The 27,670-nt window shown below is 45.1% G+C and overlaps 3 protein-coding genes across 5 annotated transcripts in view; 2 read left to right on the forward strand and 1 right to left on the reverse strand.

Annotated features, from left to right (window-relative positions):
- DOC2A (double C2 domain alpha) overlaps window positions 1-10,859 on the forward strand; it is a 12,089-nt gene extending 1,230 nt beyond the window's left edge. The window contains exons 1-12 of one of the 2 annotated variants that reach the window (XM_007499426.3): window positions 12-176; window positions 300-325; window positions 1,277-1,582; window positions 3,203-3,282; window positions 3,708-3,782; window positions 4,159-4,268; window positions 7,459-7,585; window positions 7,752-7,811; window positions 8,309-8,472; window positions 8,807-8,888; window positions 9,301-9,397; window positions 9,569-10,859. In XM_007499426.3, the coding sequence (XP_007499488.1) occupies window positions 1,291-1,582; window positions 3,203-3,282; window positions 3,708-3,782; window positions 4,159-4,268; window positions 7,459-7,585; window positions 7,752-7,811; window positions 8,309-8,472; window positions 8,807-8,888; window positions 9,301-9,397; window positions 9,569-9,711 (1,230 nt within the window). In that variant the 5' untranslated portion in view covers window positions 12-176; window positions 300-325; window positions 1,277-1,290 and the 3' untranslated portion in view covers window positions 9,712-10,859. Of the gene's footprint in view, window positions 177-299; window positions 326-1,276; window positions 1,583-3,202; window positions 3,283-3,707; window positions 3,783-4,158; window positions 4,269-7,458; window positions 7,586-7,751; window positions 7,812-8,308; window positions 8,473-8,806; window positions 8,889-9,300; window positions 9,398-9,568 lie in introns of both variants that reach the window. The other variant, XM_016424193.2, reaches the window with a different exon arrangement.
- INO80E (INO80 complex subunit E) lies at window positions 10,283-20,370 on the reverse strand. Its single transcript, XM_001364015.4, has 7 exons — window positions 20,232-20,370; window positions 19,865-19,935; window positions 19,705-19,757; window positions 18,127-18,205; window positions 16,996-17,107; window positions 15,985-16,101; window positions 10,283-11,160 (listed from the first exon to the last, which is right to left on the reverse strand). Exons 1-7 carry the CDS (start codon window positions 20,310-20,312, stop codon window positions 10,936-10,938), a joined length of 738 nt encoding a protein of 245 aa, XP_001364052.1. The 5' UTR covers window positions 20,313-20,370; the 3' UTR covers window positions 10,283-10,935.
- Window positions 20,371-21,076: 706 nt separating this feature from the next.
- HIRIP3 (HIRA interacting protein 3) lies at window positions 21,077-26,834 on the forward strand. Of its 2 annotated transcripts, none has more exons than XM_007499432.3 (7): window positions 21,077-21,211; window positions 21,415-21,541; window positions 21,624-21,789; window positions 22,102-23,294; window positions 25,198-25,360; window positions 25,815-25,913; window positions 26,332-26,834. In XM_007499432.3, the coding sequence occupies exons 1-7, from the start codon at window positions 21,147-21,149 to the stop codon at window positions 26,505-26,507; spliced, it is 1,989 nt and encodes a 662-aa protein (XP_007499494.1). In that variant the 5' UTR covers window positions 21,077-21,146; the 3' UTR covers window positions 26,508-26,834. The 2 variants fall into 2 exon arrangements, with proteins under 2 accessions (XP_007499494.1, XP_007499495.1); XM_007499433.3 differs by having other exon boundaries at window positions 21,415-21,535.
- Window positions 26,835-27,670: the final 836 nt, after the last annotated feature.

Raw genomic sequence — 27,670 nt, forward strand, 5'->3', positions numbered from 1 at the left:
TCTCTCTCTCTCCTCTCTCTCACACACACAAGCACGCACAGCCGGACTCCGCTCTCTCCACCTCTGGAATCTCCTCCTATTTCTGCGTTCCCTGCTGTTACCTCTCCCTGCACCTCCTGAGGCACCCTTTCTGCTGTCCCCCTGGTTCTCAAGCACCTGTTGGACCACAGAGACAGGTGGAAGGGGCTGGGCTGGGCTGGGTGTGTATGTGTGTCTGTTGGGGTGGAGGTGGGGAAAGAGGTTGTGTGTTTGGGGAATCTATGTTTATTTCTCTCCCATTTACTGCAATCTATCGGCAGTCGGCAGTCGGGAAGCCCAGTGCCAGGTGAGGAGAAGAGAGCAAGGGGCTCCCCCAGCAGGCCCTGAGGAATAGAGGTTGAGGGGGAAGGAGGGATGGACAAACAGAATGGGGAGGCACTGGGGTTGGGAGGAGCAGACAGCCTAGAGGAGAAATGGAGTCTGGGGAGGACAGACAACCCAAGAGACAGACAGAGGTGGGGGAGGGGGAAGAGGGGAACTCAGACAGAGCCTGGTGGGGAGATAGAGCCTTGGGGAGGAATCCAGGTACCCAGAGGGACGGGAAGGACAGAGAGAGTTCAGGATCAGCGTTGAGACCAAGGGCAAGCAAGTCAGAACCTCTGTCCAGGGAAATTTCCTGGAGGTGGGGGGTTAGAGTCAGGCTCAGACTCAGAATCTGCGCTGGCAGGGGGATGGAGTCAGACTCAGACCGCTCAGTGTCAAGTCAGGGGCAGAGGGATGGGCTCTGGTCAGAAAAGAAGCTGAGTGGAGGATAGGGTCAAACCCTATTTACCCATATGCTGTCTGCCTTCCCCCATGACCATTCCCTTTCAGGCCCAAGAATTTAAGTCACAAAGACCTGGCAAACAAGGCAGTTAACTCACTTCCATGGGGGAGAAGCCCTGTGGTCTGCCTGCTTATAAGGATATAGGTCTCAGGCCATCCTAGTCTTCATAGAACTCACACTGGGGTCCCTGCATGCTTCCCTTTTCAGGACAGCTCTACCCCTGTCTCTCATCCTGAGCACCTCCCAACAAGGACAACCCCACCTCCATTCCCCCCACCCCCCATCCGGAGATTCAAGAACTTCCTCCTCTGTGGGTTCTGCCCTCATTTCCCATTTTCTGGAGAACAGAAACCCCTTACTACCCTCCAGGAGGAGGATGCCCCAAGGCTCAGGAAGGGTGCAGAGGAAAGGTCATGTGGCTTTTCCAGAGTGATGGATCCAGAGCTAACTTTCCTTTTCCTCCTTTCCCAGGGGGGAACGTGTGAATGAGGGGCCGGAGGGGTGACCGTATGACCATCAACATCCAGGAGCACATGGCCATCAACGTGTGCCCTGGCCCCATTCGACCCATCCGGCAGATCTCTGACTACTTTCCTCGGTTAGGGCCTGAGGGTGGAGGGAGTGGAGCAGACCCCCAAGCCCAGCTCTCCCCAGGGGCTGGGGCTGCAGCTACACCCAGTCTGCCCACCCTGACTCTGTCCCCTGGGGCTGGTATTCGAGGGGCTGGAGCCTCTGAGGAGGGGGCTGAAGTGGACAGCTATGACTCAGATGACACCAGTGAGTCTGGGGAGATAGGGAAGGTGCTGGGGTTTCAGGGTAGTTGAACATGGGGAGTCAGACCACCCCCTCCCCCCAAGTCCTGGAAAGATGAAGCCCAGGAGATAGAGGGCCCTAAAGGAAAAGGAAGGGAAACCAGGGACACCAGGGTCCTTTGGGGAGAGAGAGGCCCTGATGCTGCAGCCTGGCTACTGTAATCAGAGTGACATTACATCTGCCAGCCTCAATATTAAATATTTGTACTGAGACACCCTCCCACCTACACAGAGCTCAAGCCCCAGCCATAGCTGAGGACACAGAAGCAAGAACAACTCTCTCTCAGACACACACAAAGAACTCACACAGGCAAATTCATACACAGAAATTCACTTCTACTCTTCCAGTCATACTTTTACTCACATACACTTGCACTCAAATTCATGCACATACAGAAAATCTATCCATAAATCATCACATTCATACAGTTACATAGTCACGTATTTTTTCTCTCATACAGACCTTCATTCTGTCTCTGTCTCTCTCTTTCACTCACACACACACACACACACACACACACACTCACACACACAGAATCCCATCACATAAACTCCGTACAACCAAGGACTCTCAGCTTACCCTTGACAAACACTTATTAAGTGCCCCAATATCTTTAAGTACTAAGTACCTACTTAATACTTAATGCACCTGGCATTATTCTAGGCAATGGATGAGGATATAAAGACAAAATGAAACAGTCTTTGCCTTCAAAGACCTTGCATTTTGGAGGAGTGGGGGGTGTCAGGTGAAAACACAGTATACACAGAGGTAAGGGTAATAAAAGGTAATTTTAGGAGAGATCTCAAGCACTGGCAACTCTGGGAAACAGGGAAGACTTCCCATAGAAGGCTGAGCCTGATTGAATCTTAAAAGCAAACTAGGGATTCTAAGAAGCGGAGGTGAGGAGGAAGTTCATTCCAGGCATGAAGAAGAGTCTGTTTGAAGGCCCAGAAACTGGAGTTTGGAATATTGTGTTCGGGGCTCAGCTAGTAGGTCATGGCTGGAATGTTGAGCATGTGAAGGGGAGTAATATAAAATGTCTGGGAAGGCTGTGGAGTCAGGTTGTAGAAGACTTTAAATACTAGATTGAGGAGACTTATTTCCTGCTAAAGGCTTTAATTAGTCATTGAAGATTTTTGAACTGGAGAGTATCATAGTCAGATCTGGCCTTGGGATGGGAATATTGGCATTGCCGTGGAGAATGGATTAAAGAGGAGGGATGGCAGCCAGGGAGAGTACAGTTAAGAGACTATTTTAATAGTTCAGGAGAGAGCTAATGAGGATCTAATCTAAAGTTGGTGTTTATGAAAAAGGCCAAAGATGCAGTGATAGAAATGACAAAACTTGGCAACCAACTGTCTACAGAGAGAGAAGGAAAGGGAAGACTTCAGGATGACTCTGAGGTTTCAAACTGTGCTGAAAGAGTGAAAAATAAGGAAAATTGGAGACAGTTGTGTGTGTGTGTGTGTGTGTGTGTGTGTATTTGTTTGTGTGGTGGGGAGATTAGGGGGTGGGCAAGGGAGATAACTAGTAGTGTTTCAGAAATGCTAAGTTTAAGATATGAATGAACCTCTCTCTCTACAGCTGCCCTGGGCACACTGGAGTTTGACCTTCTCTATGACCAGGCATCTTGCACCCTCCATTGCAGCATTCTCAGGGCTAAGGTGGGTCTCAGATACACTTTTACAGGCCTAGGCCCTCCTTTCTGCCCCATAACCCAGTCTTAGGACTCTGGGGCTCTGGTAGGGATCCATGATGAAGTATTCCTTCTTTCCTGCTTTTTCCCTCTGCCCTCCCAACTTGAACATTTCCTCCTTATCTTCCTAATTGCCTCCATCTATCATCTTTAAAAAGCTAAAGTCTGGTTTACTGTTGTTCCATCTCTCTTTGGGTTTCAGTTTTAATCCCTGCCTTCATCTCCCAGGCCCTCTTGTATGCTCTCCTCCTTTCCCTAGTCTTTTCCCGGTTATATATCCTTAAGATGGGGGATGAGTTGATGGGATTTGGGGAGGCCTGGAGAATTCTCCTAGGCTCAGACAAGGGAGGAATTGAGAAGAATTTCTATTTTCTCCTTACCCTCCATGGATAGGGCCTCAAGCCCATGGACTTCAATGGCCTGGCTGATCCCTATGTCAAACTACACCTCCTGCCTGGGGCCTGCAAGGTATTTTCTCCTCCTGAGGTTCCCCACCCAATTTTCTTCCCTATTCTTCTTATTTCCATTTCCACATTCCTTGCTAGAACCTTTTCCCTAACTCCACTAAGTCATGAGAACCTTTTCCCTTTTGGTTACTATCTCTGGAGAGCCAAGAAATCTTTTTGAATCAACTTAATTAATGTATCATCCTCCTCCTCATCATTAAATATCTACTATCTGCTAGACTTTGAAAAAGAAACAAAAGTAAATAAGTCTAACCTCAAGGAGTTTATAATTGAATAGATTTCTCTCTTTCCACCTTAAGCTCTGGTTTTTTTCCTTCCCTTTGTGGGTACTCCCTCCTCCTTGGGGAACGCTTCACCCCCCACCCCATGACCAATAGGCCAACAAGCTGAAGACCAAGACTCAGAGGAACACACTGAATCCCGTGTGGAATGAAGACTTAATGTATCGGGGGATTACTGATGAGGACATCACTCGGAAGGTGCTCAGGTGAGACCCAGCAAAGTCTTGAGCTAATTTAATCCCTTCCATCTTTTCCTAGGACCACTCCAGAAAGGATCTTTATGCTCTCCACCTCCACTTTCTACTTCCCCTCAGCTTTCAACCACACACAGGTCTCAGCTATTGTGAGGAAAAAAAACAACCTCTTTACTGTATTGATTCTTTGAGCTATTAGTCTTTCTTACAATTGACAGGTAAACATTTAGAAAGAGTAGTACACATTGGTGTATCACTTCCCCCATATTTCTCCCTCAATCCACTGAAATCTGGCTTCTGCTTTCATCTTATGCCCTACTGAAACTGGTCTCTCCAAAGTCTGGGTGACCTCATTGCCACAATAGTGGTCTCCTGGAATCATTGATTCAGAGCTGGAAGGAGAATTTGAGACCATTTTTATTGAACCTCCAAATTTTACAGATGAGGAAACTGAAACCTAGAGAGAGGAAGTGACTTCTCAAGATCTAAGTCCTCACCCCTATGGACATTTCCGTGTTAACCACCCCTTCCTTTTAAAAATTCTCTCCTTCCTTGATTGACAAGGCTCCAACCCTTTCCTTTCTGACCTACCATGCTCAATGTTAACTTTATCTCCCTAAAATGTAATTCTCAACCCATCAACCCTCTCATCAAACATCTGTAATAGCTCCCAATGTCATAATAATAACCATTAGTATTAAGAATTATTATTAATGTTATTATATAACAAGAAGGTTCTTTCTAGCTGAACTTCACCAAAAAGATTAGATTAGGGGGCAGCTAGATAGCACAGTGGAAAGAGCACCAGGCTTGCAGTCAGGCAGGTCTGGGTTCAAATCTGGCCTCAAATACTTCCTAGCTGTGTGACTCTGATCAAGTCACTTAACCCCTATTGTCTAGCCCTTGCCTCTCTTCTGTCTTAGAATTGATACTAATACTAAGACAGAAGATAGGAGTTTTTAAAAAGAGATGAGAAGATGTGAGATAAATTAAAAGGGTAATTGACAATATAACCCTTTCTGTTTTGTAAAACACTTTACATATATTATCTCATTTGAATTTATTTTGTCAGATTGGGTTTGATAAACTTACCCCACCAAGTCTAATTCTTTTCTCTGTTACTTAAGATCCTCTGTAATTTGACCCCAAAATCTAATCAGTGACCAAATTCTGCCCTTTCTTTGACAGAGAAAGAGAAGAATGAAATGTGACTATGTTATCATAGGTGACTAGGGAAATGGTAGTATCATCAGTAGAAATAAAGAACCAAGGAAGAGCTGGTTTAGGAAGGCCAGTGATGAGTTGGATTCAGGATATGTTGCATTTGTAGAGCTAATGAGATGTCCAGGTAGAGCTACACAGCAGATGGCTAGAGAGGTCAGCTTGGAGTTCAGGAAATAGAGATTAGTGCTGGAAAGAGAGATTTGGGAATCATCTGAATAGAAATAATCATTGAAGCTGAGAGTGGATGAGATCATCAAAAGAAAGAGGATTTAGAGGAACATAGAGAAGATGGCTGAGGACCAAATCTTGAGGGATGCCCACAGTAAGAGAACAGAAGGAGGAAGAGAAGCCAATGAAAGAGGCAGAGAAGGGGTTGTCAGAGAGGGTTGGAATATTAGTGTCACAGAAGCCAGAGGTAAAGGTATCCACAAAGAGATAGGGAGCAGCGTCAAATGCTACAGTGAGGGCAAAAGAAATCAGGACTGAGAAAGACCAGTTCGATTTAGCAGAGAGGAAGGCATTGGTGACCTTGGAGAGAATAGTTTCAGTCAGTGATGGGGACAGAAGCCAGATTGCTGGGGATTAAGGAATGAGTGGGTGGTGAGTTAGTGGAGGCAGTGAGTATAGAATAAAGAGTTTGGCAGTAAAGTCAAAAAGAGAAATAGAAAGGTAGCTTGAGGTGGCAGGAGGGTCAAGACAATGTTTTCTTAGGAAAGAGGAGATATGAATGTGTGTGTGTAGGTGGTGAAGAAAGAATCAGCAGAGAGAGAAAGATGCAAGATAGAGACAGACATAAGATGTGAGGGATAATTATTAAATAAGGCCTAAGGGGAGTCAGGATGGGATGGCATCAAGGAGAGAGGAAGAAGGGTTAAACTTGGAAAGAGGAAGAGAAGATGGGTATGGAGCAGTATGTTATGAGGCTGACACACAGAGAAATTAATGGAAAACCAACAGAATTGATGCCTCCCTAGAACCTCAGGCCCTCTTTTACCTCCCCCATCAATCTGCTCTGAGTCCAAGGCTGCCTCCAGTGCCCAAAGTGGCCAGCCTGTGGAGACTGTAGGCTGGAAACTGTTGCCTGCTGGAGTTGACCAGTCCTGCTTTAATCTGGGGCCCTGATCAGTAACTCCTGTCCCCAGGCAAGATCTCTTCGGTTCCAGATGGATAAATGACAAATTATAGTCTATCTACCCTGGGCTGTCTCTGTCTCTGGGGCTGAGGGGGTTTGGGAGGGAAGAAGTAAAGGAGGAGCTCCTCTTGGTTTTGGCCCCCCCATCCCAGCTCTTTCCCCCAGGGAGATGAGGATTGTAGGTACTAAGGAATCCCACCTCCTTGGACCAGACCTACAAATACTTATCTTTGGCTGGCTTAATGCAGTTGTGGACTGGGGTCTTGAAGATGTGATACATAAAAACTTGGTTACCAATAACACTGTGGTTTAGGGACACAGATATATGGCCCCTGACTAGATGTAGTCATGCTGGTAGAAAAAGGTCTCATGTTGGAGAGGGGATCTCGCCTTATTTTCTAAGAGCCCTTAGGTCAAGGCATTCCTTCCTTAATTCCTGCTCAGATGTCCAAAATTGGAAGAGGAGAGAGAAGGGGAGCCATTCTCACATGACACTTTCCCATCAGTCATTGAAAGGAAGGTGGGTTAGGTGGGGCTGGGCTTTCTAGTGCTCTTATTCCCAGTTCCTAGTTGTGTTCCTATGAGATCTTTACTTTCAACTCTAAAAAGCAAGGTGGACCTCTCTTTGCTCCATATTGAGGGAGAATCTACCCCTTAAGATTTCCTGCAACTTTTCTATAATGCCTTCTGAACCTTAAGGGAGAGGATGTCAATCATGAGATTATCAACATCCAGGGTATCATCTCTTTCCCATCTGGTTCTCCTCACTCCAAGGGAGTTGACTCGAAGTTGACTTTCCAGTGCCAGTTCCCTGTGGCACTACCCCTGATGCCTCTGTCCTTCTAGGATCTCTGTTTGTGATGAGGACAAACTGAGCCACAATGAGTTCATTGGGGAGACCCGGGTACCACTGCGGCGTCTCAAACCTTCCCAGAAGAAGCACTTTAACATATGTCTGGAACCACAGGTCCCGGTCAGTCCCTTGTATTTGGATCTGAGACTGACTGATAGTTGGGAAGTGGGGGAGGGGAGAGGGAGAGCTGTGGACATTGGGAAAAGAGAGAACATCTGTGAGCCTAAGAAATTGACAGAATGGAATAGTTGATTGGTATTTGGAATCTCTTCTCTTTGTCCTCTAGTTGGCATCACCTTCCTCTATGACTGCTGCCCTGAGAGGCATTTCCTGTTATCTGAAAGAGGTAAGGAAAGCATGCCTATCTTTGCTCCATTAGTAGTACTCTTCAAGAGAAAAGGAGCAGGGGTAGCTACACACAGCCCAGTGGATAGCCCCACCATCCTCCAAGAATTGGGAGAACCTGGGTTCAAATTTGGCCTCAAACACTTCCTAGTTGTGTGACTCTGGCCAAGTCACTTAATTGCATTCTGACTTAGAATCAATTCTAAAGCAGAAGGGTTTTTTTTTTTTTTTTTTAAAGAGAAAGGGACCAGTTTCTGTAGGGTGGCAAAATCCACAGTATGGAGAGGCCCTAGCCATCTTAAAATGGCTTTATCCCTTTTGCCATTTCCAGCCTAGACATGGAAAGAAGCACCTTCCCCAACTCTAAAGACAGAGGGGAAGAAAGGGGTAAGGTGCAGGAGAGGAAGAATCATTTCACATTATTTAGCAACAGTAGGCAGGGTGTAGCTTGAACCAAGGGGATCCAGTTTCTGAGGTGCTGCCTCTCTCATCCCCCAGCTGGAGCGAGCAGAACAGGGCCAGGGCCTGCTGGAAGAGCGGGGCCGAATCCTGCTCAGCCTCACCTATAAATCTCAGCGTCGGGGGCTGCTTGTGGGTATTGTTCGATGTGCCCACCTGGCAGCCATGGATGTCAATGGCTATTCAGATCCCTACGTCAAGACGTAAGGAACCCAACCACACTCTCCCAGCTCCCAGTTTCCTTTCCCTTGTAATACTCCCTCTCGGTTCTCACTGACCCTGTAGTGCTCCTAGAACCACAGAATCAAAATTTCAAAGTTGGATGAGACCTTAAAGATTAAGTCAAAATGTCACTTAGTAGGAAACCAAGTGTCTTGCATGCCCAGTAAATGCTCTTTTCAATAGCCATATTGACCACTGATCCTCTGTCTGATTCTGTACATAAGCCCCAGACATCTGCACCCCACCCATACTTCCACTTCTACTCTTCCGCCATTCCTAGCACCTAGGCATTCTGACCTACAGTGGTCTCCACAGGTACCTGAGGCCAGATGTTGAGAAGAAATCAAAGCACAAAACATCAGTGAAGAAGAAAACTCTGAATCCTGAATTTAATGAGGTGACTGAGGGGTGGGAAGAAAATGAGGTAGAGATAATTGAGAGGGTGAGAACACTTATTTCCATCCTCCCTAATAGGATTCCATTATTTCTTAACCATCCTACTTTGGATGATTCTGGGAAATCTTGAAGGGATAGCTTTTACTTTTACTCCACAAATACACACCCTCATGTCCATTGGCCCCTACATCTAATAGTTACAAAATCCCCTCAATTCTATTTTTCCCAAAGCTCCAGGACTACAGTGAATGACTGCTATTAAGAGTTGGCTTACACAGAAGAGTCCCTGATGTTCACATCATCCCTTTTCCTCAGTGAACAGGGTTAGATGCAGAACCAGGGAAATAATCTGGGGAAACCCCAAAGGTAAAGGTAGGGAGGAAAGTAGCCCTCTATAATCCCCACCTCCTCAGGAATTCTTCTATGAGATGGAGCTCCCTGCTCTGGCCACGAAGACCCTAGAGGTCACCGTCTGGGACTATGACATTGGCAAATCTAATGACTTCATTGGTGAGAAGACACTTGGGTTCCAGGGGTTTGGCTCTAAGATTGTGGGGATCAACTTTTTTATGTGGGAATCTTGTCAATTATGCATTTGGGTGAAACAAGACTGCTTGATTCACACAATGGATTTAGTAAACTGATGGGTTATATCCTGGTTCCTTTCTCCTATTCCTCCAGGTGGGGTGTCCTTAGGTCCCAATTCACGGGGAGAGGCCCTGAAACACTGGGGGGACTGTCTTCGAAGACCAGACGTGACCCTGGAACGGTGGCATACCCTGACCAGTGAATTACCCCCTGCTGCTGCCTCCTTCTCTACCTAAGACCCAGAGAAGATCCCAGCCAACCAGCCCCACCAACAAAGGCTACTTCCAATCAGATGAAGAAAGAGAATGTGGGAGACCAGGGGCTTCAGTTAGGTGGCTCCCCCTCTTCACTCTTGTGAAGTGAAGAGGGTATAAGGGTTGGGAAGAGGGAAGCCAAGTTCTTTATCATCTCTTTGGGCTCGGGAAGGGGCAGAAGTCCATTTGTTTCAGCCCAGGGAAGAAGAGAACTTGGCAACAGGCTGCTTTCCAGAAAGAGGCCCTTAAGAACCTTAGCAAGAATGGGAGCAAAGAGGGGGCAAGGAAGAGCCCCCTCTTGGGGGTGGGGGGACCACAGGGCCATGTGATTGTTACTCAGCTTCGCACGAGTGTGTTGCACGTTTACATGGGGACAGGGGAGGGAGAAGCTGCTTCTCCCTCTCCCCCCTCAACACTTACTGTCTTATTTTGTGAGATTCACTTTGTTACTGTGGGGATGTCTTTTTTTGTGAGGGGATGGGTGGGGCTATATATGCAAATTTCCTACTGCCTGATGGGATATTATATGCAAATGAACCATACCACTCGCATGTGCAAGGGGAGGGAGAGAATTTATTGCCCCCTCCTTCCCCCCAACCAGGTCATTTCTCCTCTTGTCCACTTCTCCAAGCTGCCCCGGCTAAACTCCCCACAGGGGGAGTAAACCGGATAAGGAGGGGGTTAAGGAGGGAGAAAATTTCAGAAAACAAAATAAAACCACCAAGCACCCCTTTAATAAAAGTCTGCAGTAAAAAACAAAAACAAAACAAACTAGCCCTATCTAGCTGCCCCATTAAAATGGTAGCTGGTGCAAGGGTCTTTGCCTTCAGGGAGGGGAGGCAGAGGTCCCCTTGGCTGCCCCTTTTTCTTCTGGCTGCATCCAGGGCGAGAGGAAGGCAAAGCATATGGCAGCAGGGGGTGAGGAAGCCCTGTGCTGACCTCTAGAGTCCATCTGCCTTCCCTGCACACCACCGGCTGCAAATCCAAATGCGGCATGTGCCAGCTTTCAGGGCTGGGGGCTGCCTCCCCGCCTCTTCTTTGGGGGCGCCTTGCTGCATGTTTACGCCTCTTCTGATTGTCAATGTCCAGACCAATAAGACTGGGCATCAATAAATGTCTCCAAAAACACACCGCTCTTTGTCTTTGCTGCTTCTGTTGCCACTGCCACATGGCAACTGGAGGGAAGGAAGGGGCTAGGATAGGTGGTCATTCAGGGATGTCAATCACGAGGTCATCATCGCCGTCCAGGGCATCATCTCCACTCCCTGCATCACTGAACATCTGGCGAGGGACGGTGCTCAGGATGGTATGTGGGGGCAGCTTAGGAGGCCCCAATGGGGCCAGGGTTGCCCCTACCCCAGCACTACCAGCTCCCCGGCCTGGGAAGGTCAGTGAACCCCCCACTGGACACTCAGATGGCCCCACTGCCATCTGTAGGGAAGGTGAAGGAGGAGAAAAATACAGAAAAAAAGATAAGGAAATTTTCCTTTCCTGTCCTTACAATGAATTTTTCTGAAAATTTACTGGGCCTTTCTCTTCCATAGTTGGTCTACATAATTAGGCAAGGACACCTGTTCTTCCCACCCACCACTAATAGTTTTATACTTCTGTCAGATAACCCCTTCTATAGGTTAGTAGTGCACACTGAAAAGCTCCAAAGCACCAGGGAAAACTCCATTCTCTAGAGAGCTGCAACACTCTTTCTCAGCTTGTCTGTTACAACCACTGCCTTAAAACCATAAGCCTTGTTTCAGTCAACTAAAGTTTCTGCTGAGTTCCTAAGAAGCATTAAGTCTTGGCACCAGAGTCTAGCAACACTGAGAGGGACAAATCCAATGGTCAAGTTTGACTGATTTCCAATTGATATTTGGCACTGGGGAGGAGGGGAGAAGGCAGACATTTCACATCAACTGTCTGGTCTGTTGCTAGGTGTGCTGTACATTCTATGAGAACTTTGCATTTAGTTCTGCTGCTCAGAGATGTCTGTTGGCTGAAGGTGTGATATGGAGCACGTATGCTCTATAATTTCCTAGCACCTCTCCTTTCATTTCAAACACATGCCAGCAAAATCCTAGGTAGGGAATCAAAAATTGTTGGCCACCTAGGCCAACAACAAGCTAATCCAATAGAGTTTCAGGAATATGATTCAGAGATGATGTTCTTGCTAAGCTTTCTCCCATTTTAAAGACTTGATTTGTCAATAAAGACCTTTCAGACCATTCTCATTAAGGGAGAGGCAGCATGATATACTAGAAAAGCTTAGAAGACTTGGATTTGAATATTGCTTTAGACCTAATTTCTCAGGGCCTCAGTTTCATCATCTGAAAAATGGTGATATCTCAGGGTTATTGTGAAGACAGTACTTTGAAACCGTTAAAGTTGTGCTACATTAGTGCCAATTATTAAAGAAGCACCTAACAGTCTTATGACTTTTCTTGAGCTAATACTAATATGTCCCCGATGGCTTTAAAATACCACCTCCTTAAAAACACTTTAGTAACATAAAATATATATGGTAATAAGATTGTCTGTGATCAAAAAATTAGCTACCACCCTTATTAACTCTATCTTCTATCAGAGTTGCTAGAGGAGTCTTCAGCCCAACCTTTTCCTTGAGAATGAAGCAGGTGATGGCTGATGGCAAACAATAACATATGCAAGTCATACATCATCCTGAGCCTTAAAAAATCCTTGTCTACTTCCAACCTCAGTAACTATTGTCCTCAATTTCTTCTCCCTTCAGTGGCTAAAGCTGAGAAAATTGTCTGCAGCCAGTGATTCCACTTCCTTTTCTCTCATTCTCATAACTATATTTGGCTTCCAACCTCACTATTCTACTGAAACTATTCTCTTCAAAGTTATTAATGATCTTTTCATTGCTAAATCTAATGGCCTGTTCCCAATCCTCATACTTCTTGACCTCTGCAACCTCAACAACTGATCACTTATTTCTCCTTGATACTCTCTTTTGACACCACCCTTTCTTGATTTTCCTTCTGCCTGTCTGACTCAGTCTCCTTACTATCTTCATCCAGGTCCTTCCTACTAACCATGAGTGTCCCCTACCAAGGTTCTGTCATGAGCCCTCTTCTATACTATTTCATTTGGTGATCTTATCAGCTGCCGTGGATTCAATTGTTTTATATGAAATTTTTTTAAGATTTATCAAGCCCTAACCTCTCTCTTGACCTCCAGTCTCAAATTTCTAACTGCCAACTGGACATCTCCAACTGGATGCCCAGTAGAAATCTTTAACTTGATATATCCAAAATTGAACTCTTTCTCCTTAAACCACTCCTTCTGAACTTTCCTATTACTATTTGCCATGTGATATTTTAAATGTTTTTCTGTATTTTCAGACTCAACTATTTTGATACTTTTCATTGTCTCATGAAGTCATTAATTCCTATTTTGTCCATTCTACTTTCTAGAGAATTGTATCTATGGGTAAGGTTTTGTACCTATTGTGCTAAACTTTTAACTCCCTTTCCAATTCTTTTTTCCATAGCTCTCATTTCTTTTCCATTCTTTCCTTTAGCATTCTCATTTCAACTATAAAAACATTTTAAAACTTGTTTTAACTCACTTCATTTCTTCCAGGAATTCTTGTTGAACTTGTCCCCCAAGCTGTGGTTTTCTTTGAGGCTTTGCTTGTAGATGTTTTGGTGCCATCTTCTTCTCCTGGGTTTGTATCTTGAGAGTCCCTGTCACTATAATTGCTTTTAATGGTGGCATTCTTTTATTACTTGCTCATCCTTCCAGCCTACTTCCTGACTTCAAACTGTTAGAAGCAGGCCCTGTACCCTTCTGAAGGGAATGTCTGGGTTGGTCCTGCTGCTGCTCTCTTAGGGTATTGAGTGTTGTGTTATTCCAGAATTTCAAGGACAACTCAGGCTGGGGACCTGTAAGTTTACAGCGCTCCCAAGAGTCTAATCCAGGGCACATCTGATTGCTGTCCCCTGGTCTGGGCTCAAAAAGTTACTGGCCTGGATTTGGATCTGAGCAACAGATATATGGCTTGCCTTTGGAGGTTCAGTAGACTTCTGCTGGACTCAGTCACTATCAGCCAAGTGGAAAACTCTGCTGGTTCAATGACAGAATTGTAGATTTCTCTTTGGTCTGGGATTTCTGACTTGGTTATTCTTCTGCAGGCATCAGATTAGGAAAGAAGTTGAAACTGAGACTCCACTCCTGAGTGAAAGCTACATAGCTACTGCTTACTTCTGAATTGTTCCTCACTTAGTACACAGCTTAGGACCTGTAAATGCTCCTTACCCTAAAGGCTACCCCCCCTCCCCCAAAGCAGGTCCCCTCCTTAGTCCACCTTGATCTATGACCTGGAACTGATTAGTAAACAGCAAAGCTGTCATTTGGCACCTGTTCCCAAATCCTACATGAAGTCTTGGTGCCCCAGTGTAGGTCTGGGAACCTGTTTTTCCTTGGTGCACAGCTTTAGTCCTCTTTCAGTCCTTGGGTGCTGGAATGCTTTTCTTGGCATGGTCCTGACCAGACCCTATCCCCAGCACCCAGACTTATCTGTCTTCTTATGGCTGGAAAAAAAAATGACTCACTGTGACTTTTTATTGGATTTCCTGATCAGGACTCAGTCTGGTGCATTTTCTAAATATTGCAGTTTACTAGTTAGTTCCAGAAAGAGGCTAACTGTACTCCTTCCTGTTATAGCAACATCTTGGTTCTGCCTCCCTTTCCCTAACATGATTAGGGTACCACCATCCTCCCAGATACCCAGACAAGAATTTGACATGTATCTTCTGCTTCTCAGTCACTCTTATAGCCCCATATCAAATCTGTTGCCAAGTCCTACTTGATTCTAACTTTCTGAACACCTCTTTTTCTCTCCTCTAATACTACCATCACATCAGCATGGGTCCTTCACACATTCTGCCTTAACTAAAACAGCCTTCTGGTTGGCCTCTCTGCCTCAAGGGACGCTGCACTCTAGCCCATCCTCTACATAACTGTCAAAATGATCTTTCTAAATCAGAAACCTGGCTATATCACTTATTTAATCAATAATTTCCAGTGGCTCCTTATCACTTGCAAACTCAAACAGAAAGCCTTCAGTTGCCTTTTAAAACTATTCCTAACTTGGCCCCTTCTTATCCTTACAGTCTTCTCCTCCATGCAGTCTATGATCTGGAAGCACTAGTTTCTTTGATGTTCCTTGAACAAGACCTGCCATCTCCTAACTCCAAGTGTTTTCACTGGCTGGGATACACTCCCCTCCTCACTTCTGCCTCCTGGCTTCTCTCAAGTCTCAGCTAAAGTCCTCCCTTAAGCAAGAGGTCTTTCCTAGTCTTCCTTAATCTTAGTGCTTTTGATCATGTACACATCTCTTTTGCACTCAGTGGTATGCATGTGGTCTCCAAATGTCTTTTGTCTTTCTTTGTAGCCTTAGAGCTAAGCACAGTGACTGGCCTAGAGTGAGGGACTGATTGACACCTGTCTTAAGCTATGTTTGAGGGAGGTTTTGTAAGTCTCTAGAGTTTTTCTTGGAAATAATGAAGGAAAATAGAGAGGACAAGTTGGACACATCCAACTTTCTGGCTCACTGGTTTTTGTCAAACACTACTTTTATCAAGTCACTCCTCTACTAAAAGGATAGTGTACTACATTTGAAATACCTGCCTGGCTTTGGAATCCCTCAGTAATCTGAACCCAATTGAACTGCCACTGCCCTCCGTGTACTCTCTAGTCCAACCAGGCTGATCTTGGTCCCAGAAACATACCAACCTCATACTTACCTCTGGCCATGTTATGGACCCCTTATGGATTATTTTTCTTGTTCCCTTTACCTATCTGAAACCTATTCATCCTTCAAGATTCAGGCCAAGACCCATCTTTTCCTAAAGTTTTCCCCAGAGACTTTTTCTCTCCTTATTCTCTGCTTTATTTCTAAAAGTCTATTTCACCCAGTTTAGAACTTAAAACCACATAACTGTCTCATATTGTTTTCAGGGTCAATCTTGGCTACCAAACCAGACTGTAAACCAAGAGCTGGAATCCTATGTTATGCTTCTGTATGTGCCAAGAGCATCGAGCACTGTATTATGGGGACACAATAGGCTCTCAATACCTAGTAAAGGATCCTTACACTTCTATCTGTTATTCAAAAATTCCCTTATATTCAAGTTCTCCTCCAGGGCCAGTACCACCTATCATTTTGGCATTTTGGCACACCCAAACCCATATTACACCCCCCCAAGTGTCCCAATTCCCCCAAAATTCAGGTACCTTGAGCTTCCGGGGCAGGCGGGGCCGTTTCTCCCGCTTGGGTCTCAGGGGACTGGGCTCAGGCAGCTGCAGGGCCAGGTAGTCGGAGGGGAAGGGGGAATATGGGGGGGAGGCCAGCTGCAGGGGAGGGGAAAAAGGGGAGAATGAAGATGGGAAAAGGATGGATGTTGGGAGAGGGAGAGGAAGTCAAGGGAAGGGAAGGAAAAGGAGAAACCCAAACAAGAGAAAATGGAAAAACAAAACAAAAAAATGGTGATGAGCATGGTGGGGCCCAGCTGGCTATCCTTTGACTCCCAAACCTGCTTGCCCCCCACCCCCAATACTGCCAACTGGTCCCTTACATGGAGGTAATCTTCATCCTCCTGAAGCACTTCCCTTTACTCTACTTGCCTTGCCTCTGCCCAGCACTGAAAAGATCCAGGGTTTGCATAAAAATAAACCTGGGGCTAGGGATATCACAGAACAGTAAAAGACAGGACTTTGCCAAGTAAGCACTGACCCCTCTCAGTGCTAGGAGGAGCCAGCTTCACATAGATCAATGAAGGGAGCTGGCCAAGACCCACAGACTACGAAAGCAGCTCAGATACGGTTAGTTACACCAAGTTGGTTCCTGATTCAGAAGAAGCTGCTACCTGCCCTCTGCTTGGCATTTTGACGTTATAGGAAACTAAGGGTTTCACCTTGTGCATCACCAACATTAGCCTGGCTGTTCTCTTTCCAAAAAGGCTGTCTATGAAAACCCTGTATGACATTAGTTTTAAAACTCCGTTAATTGGGCAAAACTACAAACACAACTCACCAGCCCCTATGAACATTGGGTAAACACAAAGTCATAGCCCATCAATAACAATGCAACTGCCAGTTCCTAAAGCAAGCTCACCACATGATATCTCAGCCAATCTGTGAAACTCACTGCAAGCAAGACAGCTGGCCTTGCCTTCCTGATGTAGAAACTAAAGCTGTCACAAATGAAACCTTGGCTAAAACATGACCACTGAAACTTCTACTCACCGAGGTCAGGTACGGAGAGGGGCCCCCGGAGGCTTGCAGGGGAAACCCTGAGGATGGGGGTAGTGAAAGGCCAGAGGGGGATGGGGCACCCCCTAGGGGGGGACTTCTTTTCCTAGAAAGGGGACAACAGAGAAGATCAGACCCCAAATAGCAATCCTCCAACCCCTGTCTTCAGCTGTAAGTCCTACTGGTGCCACCCACTCTTGAAAGGACAGAAAGCTAATATCACCACTAGGCAGATTTTCCAAAGAGAAAAAAAGAAAGAAGGAAAGGACCTAAAAGTTCAAAAATATTTATAGTAGCACTTTTCATCATAGCAAAGAAATGGAAATTAAGGGAGTGCCCAAGATTTGGGGAATGGCTGAACAAATCAATGGCATATGAATGTAATGGATTATTACTCCATAACCAATGATGAAACATTTAGATTAGAAAAACCCAAGAAGACTCAGAAAAACTGACATAGAGTGAAGTGAGCAGAACCAGAAAAACAACTTATACAATAACTACAACATAAAAAAACCCAAACAACTTTTAAAGATTTAAAAACTCTGATCAATGCAATACACAACTGCTACTCCAAAGGCTCCACTAATGAAACATGTTACCCACTATCTGACAAAGAAATAAAGGACCAAAGAGGCAAATTAAGATATATTATTTTTTAAGATAGAAAATGTGGGGGGGGGGGCGGTTTTCTTGCTTCACTATTCTTATTTATCATAAGGGTGGGTTGTTTTGGGCTTTCCCCCCTCCTAAATGGGAGATGGGACTACTGACAAGGATACAAAAAAAAAAAGAAAGAAAGAATGAAAGAAAAGAGCATTGAAAACTGTAGCACTGAAGATACACAGAAGAAAACAGAAGGAGACTCAGGAGACACAGGCAAGCAGGACAGCTTTGAAACTGACACAGTGAATTTATTATCTCTGAAGAAAGGCAAGTTGTATATAATATTCCTGGTTTCTCCTACAATTCTTTCTATTCTTCTGTGTATATGGAAATGCTTATATTTGATGATATTTGTCAAGTACAGAATAATAACAAAAAAAATTTTAGTGTAAAATGAAAAAAGAAAAGACAGAAAGGGTTTGCCCTTAAGAAAAGAAAGGACAGAAGATATGTTCTCACCTCTTGGGGGCTGGTGTCTCAGTGAGTTTGGGTGTGCCCTCTGTCTCACTGTTCTCTGAGGATGCTGTGGCATCAGAGTCTAAAAGAGAAGAGGGAAACATTGGGCTATTTTCTGTTCTTTCAGAGTCCCTTCATAACTAAAGAATGCAACATTTATTAAATACACCAAGCATATTCCTGGCTCTGATTTGTTTGGAATGTCTTCTTTCATCTTTTCTAATTTTGCTTCCGGCCAACCCAAGGGTCCTATTATTATTCTCCCTTCCAAAATCATCCCAGTGTCAGAGTGATCATTCTATATTCTGAACTGTAACAGTATACATGTATTACCCAGTGGAATTGCTTGTCAACTCCAAGAGATGGGAGGGAAAAGGGGAGGGAGACAACATGAATCATGTAACTTTGAAAACTTATATGTAAATTTGTTATTGGAATAAAATAAAGATAAAATGAACTGTAAGAATACTTGTACTTTGAGCCAGTTAGTATATACTACTTTACTCTGTAAACTACCTTTACGTGCACATGGTCTCTTTCCCCAAATTAGACTATAAGTTTTTGGGGATCAAGCAGGGACTCTCTTGTAGCTCTAAAACCCAGCACGATATCCTGGAAATAGCAGGCAATCAGTTAACAATTAAAAAGATATTGTTGGGGCAGGGTAGGTGGCTCATTGGATTGAGAATCAGACCTAGAGATAGGAGGTCCTGGGTTCAAATTTGGCCTCAGACAATTCCTGGCTGACCCTGAAGTCATTTAACCCCAATTGCTTAACCAGCTCTTCTGACCTGGAATCAATATACAGTATTAATTCTGAGATGGAAGTTAAGAGATTACGGAAAAAAGAAAGAAGATAATGTGAATAACAATTCCTTTTATCTGTTTCTATTAGAGCAGAGTATCTCTATAATAGAGCACTAAATTTGGAGTATGGAAGAATTAAATTGAGATCCTATCTCTCTCAGGTTGTTTTCTCATTTGTAGAACAGGGAAAATATCATGTAAAGTATCTATCCCCTCAGTATTGTTAGGCTCAAATATGACAATGTTAAAAATAAAGATTAAAAAATAAGTCATACTATGTAAATGTTAATTATTTTTTATTGGTTGTCTCAAAGAATCTTCACAAAAAACCTGTGAGGGAAAGAGGGCAGGAATTATTATCCTCATTTTACAAATGAGAAAACTAAAGCTTAAACTGTGATTCATCCAAAGTCCCCTAACAAGTCAGAACTGGGACTAGTACCTAGATCTTCTAACTCCTAGTTTAATATTCTGAAAAGAATAATTCAGGCAGGAGGCTTCAATAACCAACACAGTGAAAATAAGTACATGGTTTAGTCAGTCTTAGATCTCATTGATCTTAAGTTTCCTCATTTATAATGAAAAGACAAATAATACTTCATAGAGTGGGGAAGGTCAGAGGAGAACTTTCTATCAATCTTAAAAGCTCTATAAAATCTGAATTATTACTGCATGCAAAATCACCCAAGGGATCTGGTGAAAAAAGATGAAAGGGTGGGTAGTACTCACTGCTCAACAGGTCTTCAGTACCCAATGCTCTAGTTTTCTACTTACCAGAAGAATCTTCATCCACATTTTCATACTGCAGAAGACGATCCAAAAGGAAACTAGAAAAAGAGATGGGAAGGAAGGTTGTGTGTGAAAGGTGGTGCTCTCTTTTGTTCCTGGGGCTCTTTTCCTTCTTTTGCTCCCTACTCCTTTCAAACCCTCTTACCTCTTGTCCCGGGACACCTTCAGCAGTTTTCTCTGTGCCTTCCTCAGTTCCTCCTGAAAACACTCATGTTCCTGGATAAGAAAGCATCAGAGCTGGAAGGCCCTTGGAAATAATTTGGTCCAACCCCCCTATTTTATAGATAAGAGAAACTGAGGCTCATGGGTAAGGGGCTGGCCCAAGGTCACAGAGCATGTAGGTGGGCAGGGCTTGGGTTGAATACCCGAGGAATGGGGAGTCTCTTCCCAGGCCTCCTAGAGGGAGTGAGGAGGGGAGGATGATGCACTGGGGTCCCCGTCAGAGGCTGTGGGGGCAGAGGGATGGGGGGAGGGAGGGTTTGGATCGGAACCGTCCCCAGACTCACACTTACATAGATTAGGAATTTGAGCTTCCGTTTCAGGTTCCGGTATTTCTTCTTGTAGTCCACCTCGACGTCCGCTTGCCCATTCATGGCTGACCAGGGAAGTCACACCCACCTGGGGCGTCCGATGCCCAATCTTACTCAGGCTCGGGCTACAGGCCCTGCGGGGGAGGGCCCCCCCAAGGCCCGGGGAGAACCGTTACCTACTCCCCACCGCACAACAGGCACTCGCCGGCGCACAACTTCCGGAATCTGCCTTCCCACTTCTACTTGAGACTACAATTCCCAGAAGCCCCCGCGCAGAGGTTTCTTCAGAGAGATTGTGGCACGAGAAAGATACCAGAGTAAGGGAAATGTGCGTGCGCAGTCACCAGCAAAAAAAAAAAAAGGGGGGGGATTAACTATGGCTCAGCGGCGGTATGGTCCAACGGGCGCGTAGAGACGCGATGACGTCACGAAAGACGACCAAAGACGTTGGTCGTCCCATAACTTCGCTTGAGAAGTTAAAAGTTCCCTGGAGTGAATTACAACGTTCACTTTTCTGAAAGCCGATCATCTCCTTCTCTGCATTTTTATACTCATGATGTTGCGTTGGAAGAATTAGGATCACGTTCAGAAGTCGCGAAATGAATACGTCACACCGGAGCGCGGCGGAAGCGCCTGCAGCGATTTATCCAAGCAAGGCTGAGTACTTCTTTTCGAAAAAGACAGAAACTACAAAATTGACAATTCCACTCGGGGGCCGCTTCCTGCCGCCTGGCTAGTAGGCCGCCTGCGCAACTTACTACCTACAATTTTTGGCTCCGCCCCGATTGAGGCAAAACTACGGTGGCCTGGAAGGGGACGAGCGGGTGCGAGAAAGAGGCCGCGGTAGGGGTGGGGAAAAGGCGGGAGCTGTGGGAGCAGGACAGGGGGCGGAGTAAGATGGCGCGGGAACGCGAGATGCAGGACTTCATCCGGAGCCTCTTCCGGGGTCGCCCCGACCTGAGGTGAGAGGGGAGAAGGGACAGGGGGAAGAGAAGGGAGACGAGAGAGGGTTCCGGACCCCCAGTAGCAGGGCTTCAAGAGAGGCCTTTCCCCTCCCTGCCCCGGGTGGGCCGCGCCCGGCTGCGCCCCGCTCGGGCGCCCTATGGGGAGGGGCGCCCGGGCCCGCCCCCGCTCCTTCCCCTTGACTCTGTGTCCCGCCTCCCAGCGTGCTGACCCACTCCATCGTGAGGCAGAAGTACCTGGCCCATGTGGGCCTGGACCACCTGGAGCCCGAGGACAAGAAGAAGCTGAAGAGGCTGGTGGAAGAGGAGCTGCTGAAAATGCAGGTGGAGGTGGGCCTGGCTCTCGCCGCGATGTGGGGAGGGGAGGCACCTAGTGCCCCTCCACTGACCTCCCCCCCTTCAATTCTGGCAGGGGGAGGAAGAGGAGGAGGAGAAGGAGGAAGAGGAAGAGGAGGAGGAAGAGGAGGAGCTGCTGTCTGGGGACCAGGACCGAGGCAAGCGACCCCTCAGCCCAAACAGCTCCTCCAGAACATCTCAGGTGAAGAAGAGGAAGAAACCGTGCATCAACTCAGAGACAGGTCAGCCCCACCAGCAAGCAGCAGGAGGGCCCCAAGGGGCTGCCTACTTCTTGCTGGTGGATCTAAGATAGCAGCTGGGAATGTTGTCTTTGGCACAACAAGGACTTAGAACCTGGGTGCTGGGTATTTTTCATCATCCCATCCACTTTCCCTCCCGTTGTCATTTTCTCTTTGACCACCTCCTTCAACTTAAACCTAGTTGTCCACCTACCCTGGGATGGAAGAGAGTCGGGAAAAGGTCTGGGGAGGGCCTAGAATAACCACAGGCAAGAAAGTTTTCATCTGCTTATCTGCCTTCCTTATATATTCCAGAACACAGCTCAGATGACTCAGGCCTTGATCCCCAGCCCATGAGACCTCTGAGCTGCCCAAGGTCCCTGGCAGGGAATGGTATAACAAGGCAGGATTGCTGCTCAGTTGAGGAGGGGATGATGGAGGCTGAGAAGGTTCTAAGGCCTGCCAGGAAAATGACAGCTAAGGAGAATGAGGACTCTGAAGAAGAGGAGGAGGAAGAAGAGGAGTTTAGGGCCTTTGTAAGAAAGAAGGGAGTAAAGGAAGTATTGGAGGAAGAGAGTGAAAGCAGAAGTGAGGAAGAAACATGTCACAAACAGAAGGGTAGGGTTGGAAAGAAGGAAGCAACAAAGCTAGGTAAGGAGGAGCCGAAAGTAAATCCTAGCGTGAAGGCAGTAAGGAAAGTGGCACAGGTGTCTGAGAGTGATCAGACTGACAGTGAGGGGGGGAACAGACTTATACCTCAGAAGAAGGGACCAAAAAACTCAGAGGAAATGAAGGATTATTCTTCCAGGAAAAGGGTGGTGGGAAAGCTAATGAAAGAGGAAAGCAGCGAAGATGAGGAGAAAAAAGACCTGCTGAGGAAGAGGGAAACAAAACAAATCACTGAAGAGACCATTAGACTCAAAGGAAGTTCTGGGAAGAAGGGAATGAGAAAACTGGCAAAAGACAATAGCATGAGTAGTGATGAGGAGAAAGAGGAAAGCAATAGTTATTGCAGAGACCAGAAATCAAGGGGAAGGAATCGAGGAGGGAGGCGAACAAAAACAACAAGGAACTGGGGGCCCCCAAGGGGAGGGAAGAGGTCAGAAAAACAGAGTGAGAGCAGTGGGGAAGAAGAGAGTGACAATAAGGGAAAGGAAGATTCTGGTAAGACTGGGGAGGAAGAGAGTGAGAATAGCAGTGAGGCAGAGAAGGAAATGGAAAAAGTTCCCAGTGAGGACAGTGAGGAGGAAAGTAGAACAGATGATAGTAACAAGAGTAGCTCAAGGAAGAAGGGAACTAAAAACACTGAGGATGAATCTGAAGCAAGTGAAGAGGAGGAAGAGAAGACTGGAAGGATCAAAAAGAAGGCCAAAAACACTGAGGATGAATCTGAAGCAAGTGAAGAAGAGAGGACAGGAAGGACCAAGAAGAAGGAGGCCAAAAGGGGCCGTGTACGACCCTCTTCTACTTCCTCACAGGATAGTAGCCCAGAACCCAAATCAGGGAAGGTGAGACATGGGATGTGGGAATGCTGGGGGCAGGGATAAGAGGTAGGAAGAAAAGAATTGCTTTAAAAATTATGTATTGGCACCTTTTTGTTTTTATGTCTGCTTTTATTCCAAATATATCCTATTCCTTTCCACAAATACTAAAAAAAAAAACAACTCATATCATCCATCTTAGAATCAATACTATAAATTGGTTTCAAGGCAGAAGAATGGTAAGGGATAGACAATGGAGGTTAATTGACTTATCCAAGTTATGCAAGAATATATCCAAGGCCAGGTTTGAACCCAGGATCTCCTGTCTCTGAGCCTGGCTTTCAATCTACTGAGCTACCTAGCTACCCCCTTCACTCATCCTTTATAATAAAAAAAATAGAAAAGGGGAGAACACTTCAACAAAACTAACACAATATATCAGTGGTCTGATAATATGTGCAGTGTTTCCTATCCATCGTCCCTTCTGCAAAGAAAGGAGGAAGGTGTGTTTTGTTCTCTATTCTTCTGAGATAAACTTGATTATATAATTATTTAGCCTTCAGTTTCCTCCTTGTTTTCTCCTACATTGTTATAGTAATGTTTTGGTTTTTTTGGTTTCACTTCACTTTACATCAATTCATATAAATGTGTACTTTCTCCTTTGCCTTCATATTCATTTTTCATTATGTCAGGGTATTATTCCATTACATTTTATGCTGTATTTTCCCCAGTCCATGGGATACCTACTTTTGTTTCCATTTTTTGCTACTTTAAAATGTGCTGCTAGAAATACCTTTTTTTTTTTTTGAAAAATTTATTTAGTCAATTTAGAACATTATTCTTTGGTTTCAAGAATCATATTCTTTCCCTCCCTCCTTCCCCCCTCCCCCCTCCCCCCATAGCCAACTTGCAATTACACTGGGTTTTACAAGTGTCCTTGATCAGAACCTATTTCCATGTTGTTGACGTTTGCACTAGGATGATCATTTAGAGTCTACATCCCCATTCATATTCCCCCCTTGACCCATGTAATCAAGCAGTTGTTTTTCTTCGGTGTTTCTTCCACAGTTTTTCCTCTGGATGTGGATAGTGTTCTTTCTCATAGATCCCTCCTGGTTGTTCAGGATCACTGCATTGCTACTAATGGTTAGAAGTCCATTACATTTGGTTGTACCACAGTGTATCAGTCAATCTGTACAATGTTCTCCTGGTTCTGCTCCTTTCATTCTGCATCAATTCCTGGAGATCATTCCAGTCCCCATGGAATTCTTCCAGTTTATTATTCCTTTGAGCACAATAGTATTCCATAACCAACATATAACACAATTTGTTCAGCCATTCCCCAATTGAAGGGCATCCCTTCATTTTCCAATTTTTTGCCACCACAAAGAATGCAGCTATGAATATTCTTGTACATGTTTTTTTCCTTATTATCTCTTTGGGGTATAAACCCAGCAGTGCTATGGCTGGATTAAAGGGAAGACAGTCTTTTAGCACCTTTTGGGCATAGTGGAACCTCATTTTTAACCTTCTTAGGGTTTGTGCTAAACAGTGAAATGGATGTTTTAATCATTTTTAGTGTAATTTTGTTTTTATGAATGATTAGACCAATTTACATCTCTACCAAAAGTATATATTCAATGTCTTTTAACCATTTCTTCAACACAGATTATTCCTATTACTGCCAGTTTTCTGGGTGTAAGGTGAAATCATATCATTTTGATTCAGATTCCTCATTGATGATTTGGAGCAATCTCTTGCACAGAAAATGTTAGGTTCTAATGGAGAAAGTGTAAATGAACTCTTCTTCAGGGTCATAGTCAACTATGAGTTAAGGATGAAGTCTGAGGGTTTGTTTTTTCCTATCCTGCAGCCAACCTGGCTGTAGTCTTTGGTGATCCTTCTCTCACCTCCAGCCTCCCTCTTCCAGGGCTCTCGAAAAGGAGAAGACCACCCTGCCGTTGTTCGGCTAAAGCGCTACATCCGAGCCTGTGGTGCTCATAGAAATTACAAGAGGCTGCTGGGTTCCTGCCGCTCTCATCAGGAACGACTCAGAGTTCTCAAGGCAGAACTGCAAGATTTGGGCTTAGAGGGTGAGGTGAAGACAACTGGGGAGGGAAAGAAGGAAGGAGGGAACGTCCAGTAGGTTAGAAACTTCTTGAAAACTGGAGTTGGATTTTTTTGTTTTTTGACTTTTTTTTTTTGTATCTCCAGTGCTTGGCATAGTGCCTTGAGTGTAGTAAGCAGAAAGTTTTTATTGATGTCCTGGGTGATCAGAATGACTGATAGGTCGAGGGCACCTAGAAAGAAGGGACCAAGGAAATTCCTTCTTACAGAAGTAAAAGAGGAGCTGGTGATTAAAGAGAGCATTGAGAAAGACAAGGCAAAGAAAGACTCAAGAAACAGGAAATGAGGAAGAGGGTATTGACCCAAGCTGCTTCCTTCTTCCTGGAGCCCTCTTCTGGTTTCCTGTTAAAGGTTGGAAAAGATGTTGAGGTTGAACTAAAAAAACAAAAAAACCCCAAAGCATCCTTTTCTTTCTCTCAGGTAACCCTTCCCTGGAGAAGTGTCGTGCAGTAAAGGAGCGAAGAGAGGAAGCAGCAGAGATGGCCTCTTTGGATGTCAGTAACATCATCAGTAGTTCAGGTACAAATGAGAGGCAATGAGGTGGCTGGTGGATAGAGCATTGGAATCTTGCCTAACTCTATGTGACGGGGCAGGTCACTTCTGCCATTCTCAGCCTTTTCATCTGAAGAGTGATGATGAATAATAGTACTTACTGAATAAGGATCGAATCAAATGAGATGCCTTAAAGCACTATCTGAATGTTTTTATTATTTTGTATGGGGCTGTAAAGAACAGTGAGCAATAGGAAAGAGAGTCTTGTCAGGTGACCTGCATTGGCCCCATGCTCATCAGGGAATATGCATAAACTCTGGCTGTCCTACTCATGACCTTTGTGACCTTGGGTGCCACAATTTCTCTGGTTCTGTTTTTTTTCTCCACAAAATAACTAGGATGGATTACCATGGTCCATTCTCATTCCAAATCCTCCAATTCTCAGGGCGATCTCGGAGACGCAATGCCTGGAACCCACGTGGGGAAGTTGGTTTACCGCAGGAGGAGCTCTACCACCGAAGAGCCCTGGATTCAGATGGGGATGAGCCAAGAGCCCACCCACCACCTACTGATTGGTCAAACCTTCGAGGCATCATCAGCAGTGATGGGGAGAGTGACTGAGCTACCCCACAGCTTCTAGAAGCCACAGTGCCTCTTGAGCATTGAGGAAGGAATCTGGTCCTGCCTTTTTGTATAGTGTATAGAGCACTGCCTATTGGTCCAAGTATTTATAAATATATTTCCTTTCCCATTTCCAGTTTTGTCTTGTCCGTGGTAGGTGAATCTTTTTCTTACCTTTAAGGGAGATTGCTACAGCAGCAGTGGCTTTCATCCCTACAGGGGTGAAATTGCCCGAGTTTGGGCATTTAGGTTCATGTTCTCATGTTTTTGACTGAAATACTGGTATTTGTGTGGGCTTTAAAAGTCTCAATAAATGAATATTTGTTACCTACTGTTTCATCTGTTTCTGGCCCAAAGGGGAAATGAGGCCAGGGCTTCTTTTCTGAGCATTAAACTGAGGTTCAGGATCCATGTTTCTCTGGTTATTGAAGCAAACAAGCTGGCCCAACTCAGATTACCACTTCTGCTTTTAGAGCTTGGACCCAGTAAACAGCCACTTTTACTTCAAAATAGCTTGTAAAAACTTCCTATACCTTTCCCTCTCATCTCCTCTTCTAATTATTCGGGCTTTCTTTTAGTTTTGTTGTATGCAAAGGTGAGAGAAGTTTACCATGGGGGTAGATAAACCAGTGGTTTCAGCTCATTGCTGCTTCCTTTCACCCAAGATCTCTAAGAAATGAAGCTGTAACTCCTCTAGGAGTCCTAACTAACCATGTCATTTTAGACAAATTAGTTTACCTCTTAGGTCTTAATTACATGTCAAAGGAAGAGGCCGTACTAAATAAATACTCTCAAGGGTTCTTTTAGTCCTAATTTGGTTTCTAGAACTATAGATTGTCCTACTAGCCAAAGACCTGGGAACAAGTCTACCATTTTAATCTTTGGCAAATCCCCAGGAGGTTCCTGGTTCAACCTGGGTAGGGCTTTAAATTGGGCAGGCCCAGGATTATGGCGAGTTGGCTTTTTCACCAAGGATAGGTAAATAGAAGCTGTTCTTAAAGCAGGTAGGCAAGGCTTTGAGACAGTACTAAAAGAAAAGCCAACCGAATAATTATGGTGAACTGAAGAGCAGAGGACAAAATACTTTGGAGTATTGGGGGACTATGAAATAGAATGTTGCTTATTCTGTCATGACATCTTGTTCTTGCTGAACTTTCTAGGTT

Source organism: Monodelphis domestica, chromosome 7 (assembly GCF_027887165.1).
Source record: "Monodelphis domestica isolate mMonDom1 chromosome 7, mMonDom1.pri, whole genome shotgun sequence".
Lineage (NCBI taxonomy): Eukaryota > Metazoa > Chordata > Mammalia > Didelphimorphia > Didelphidae > Monodelphis > Monodelphis domestica.

Coding starts and splice junctions, on each gene's coding strand:
- INO80E (XM_001364015.4), bottom strand. CDS start 20,312: ATGAATGGGCAAGCGGACGTCGAGGTGGACTACAAGAAGAAATACCGG. Junction 19,936..20,231: donor AGCTCAAATTCCTAATCTAT/GTAAGTGTGAGT, acceptor TTTCTTATCCAG/GAACATGAGTGTTTTCAGGA. Junction 19,758..19,864: donor AAGGTGTCCCGGGACAAGAG/GTAAGAGGGTTT, acceptor CTCTTTTTCTAG/TTTCCTTTTGGATCGTCTTC.
- HIRIP3 (XM_007499432.3), top strand. CDS start 21,147: ATGGCGCGGGAACGCGAGATGCAGGACTTCATCCGGAGCCTCTTCCGG. Junction 21,542..21,623: donor TGCTGAAAATGCAGGTGGAG/GTGGGCCTGGCT, acceptor CAATTCTGGCAG/GGGGAGGAAGAGGAGGAGGA. Junction 21,790..22,101: donor GTGCATCAACTCAGAGACAG/GTCAGCCCCACC, acceptor TATATATTCCAG/AACACAGCTCAGATGACTCA.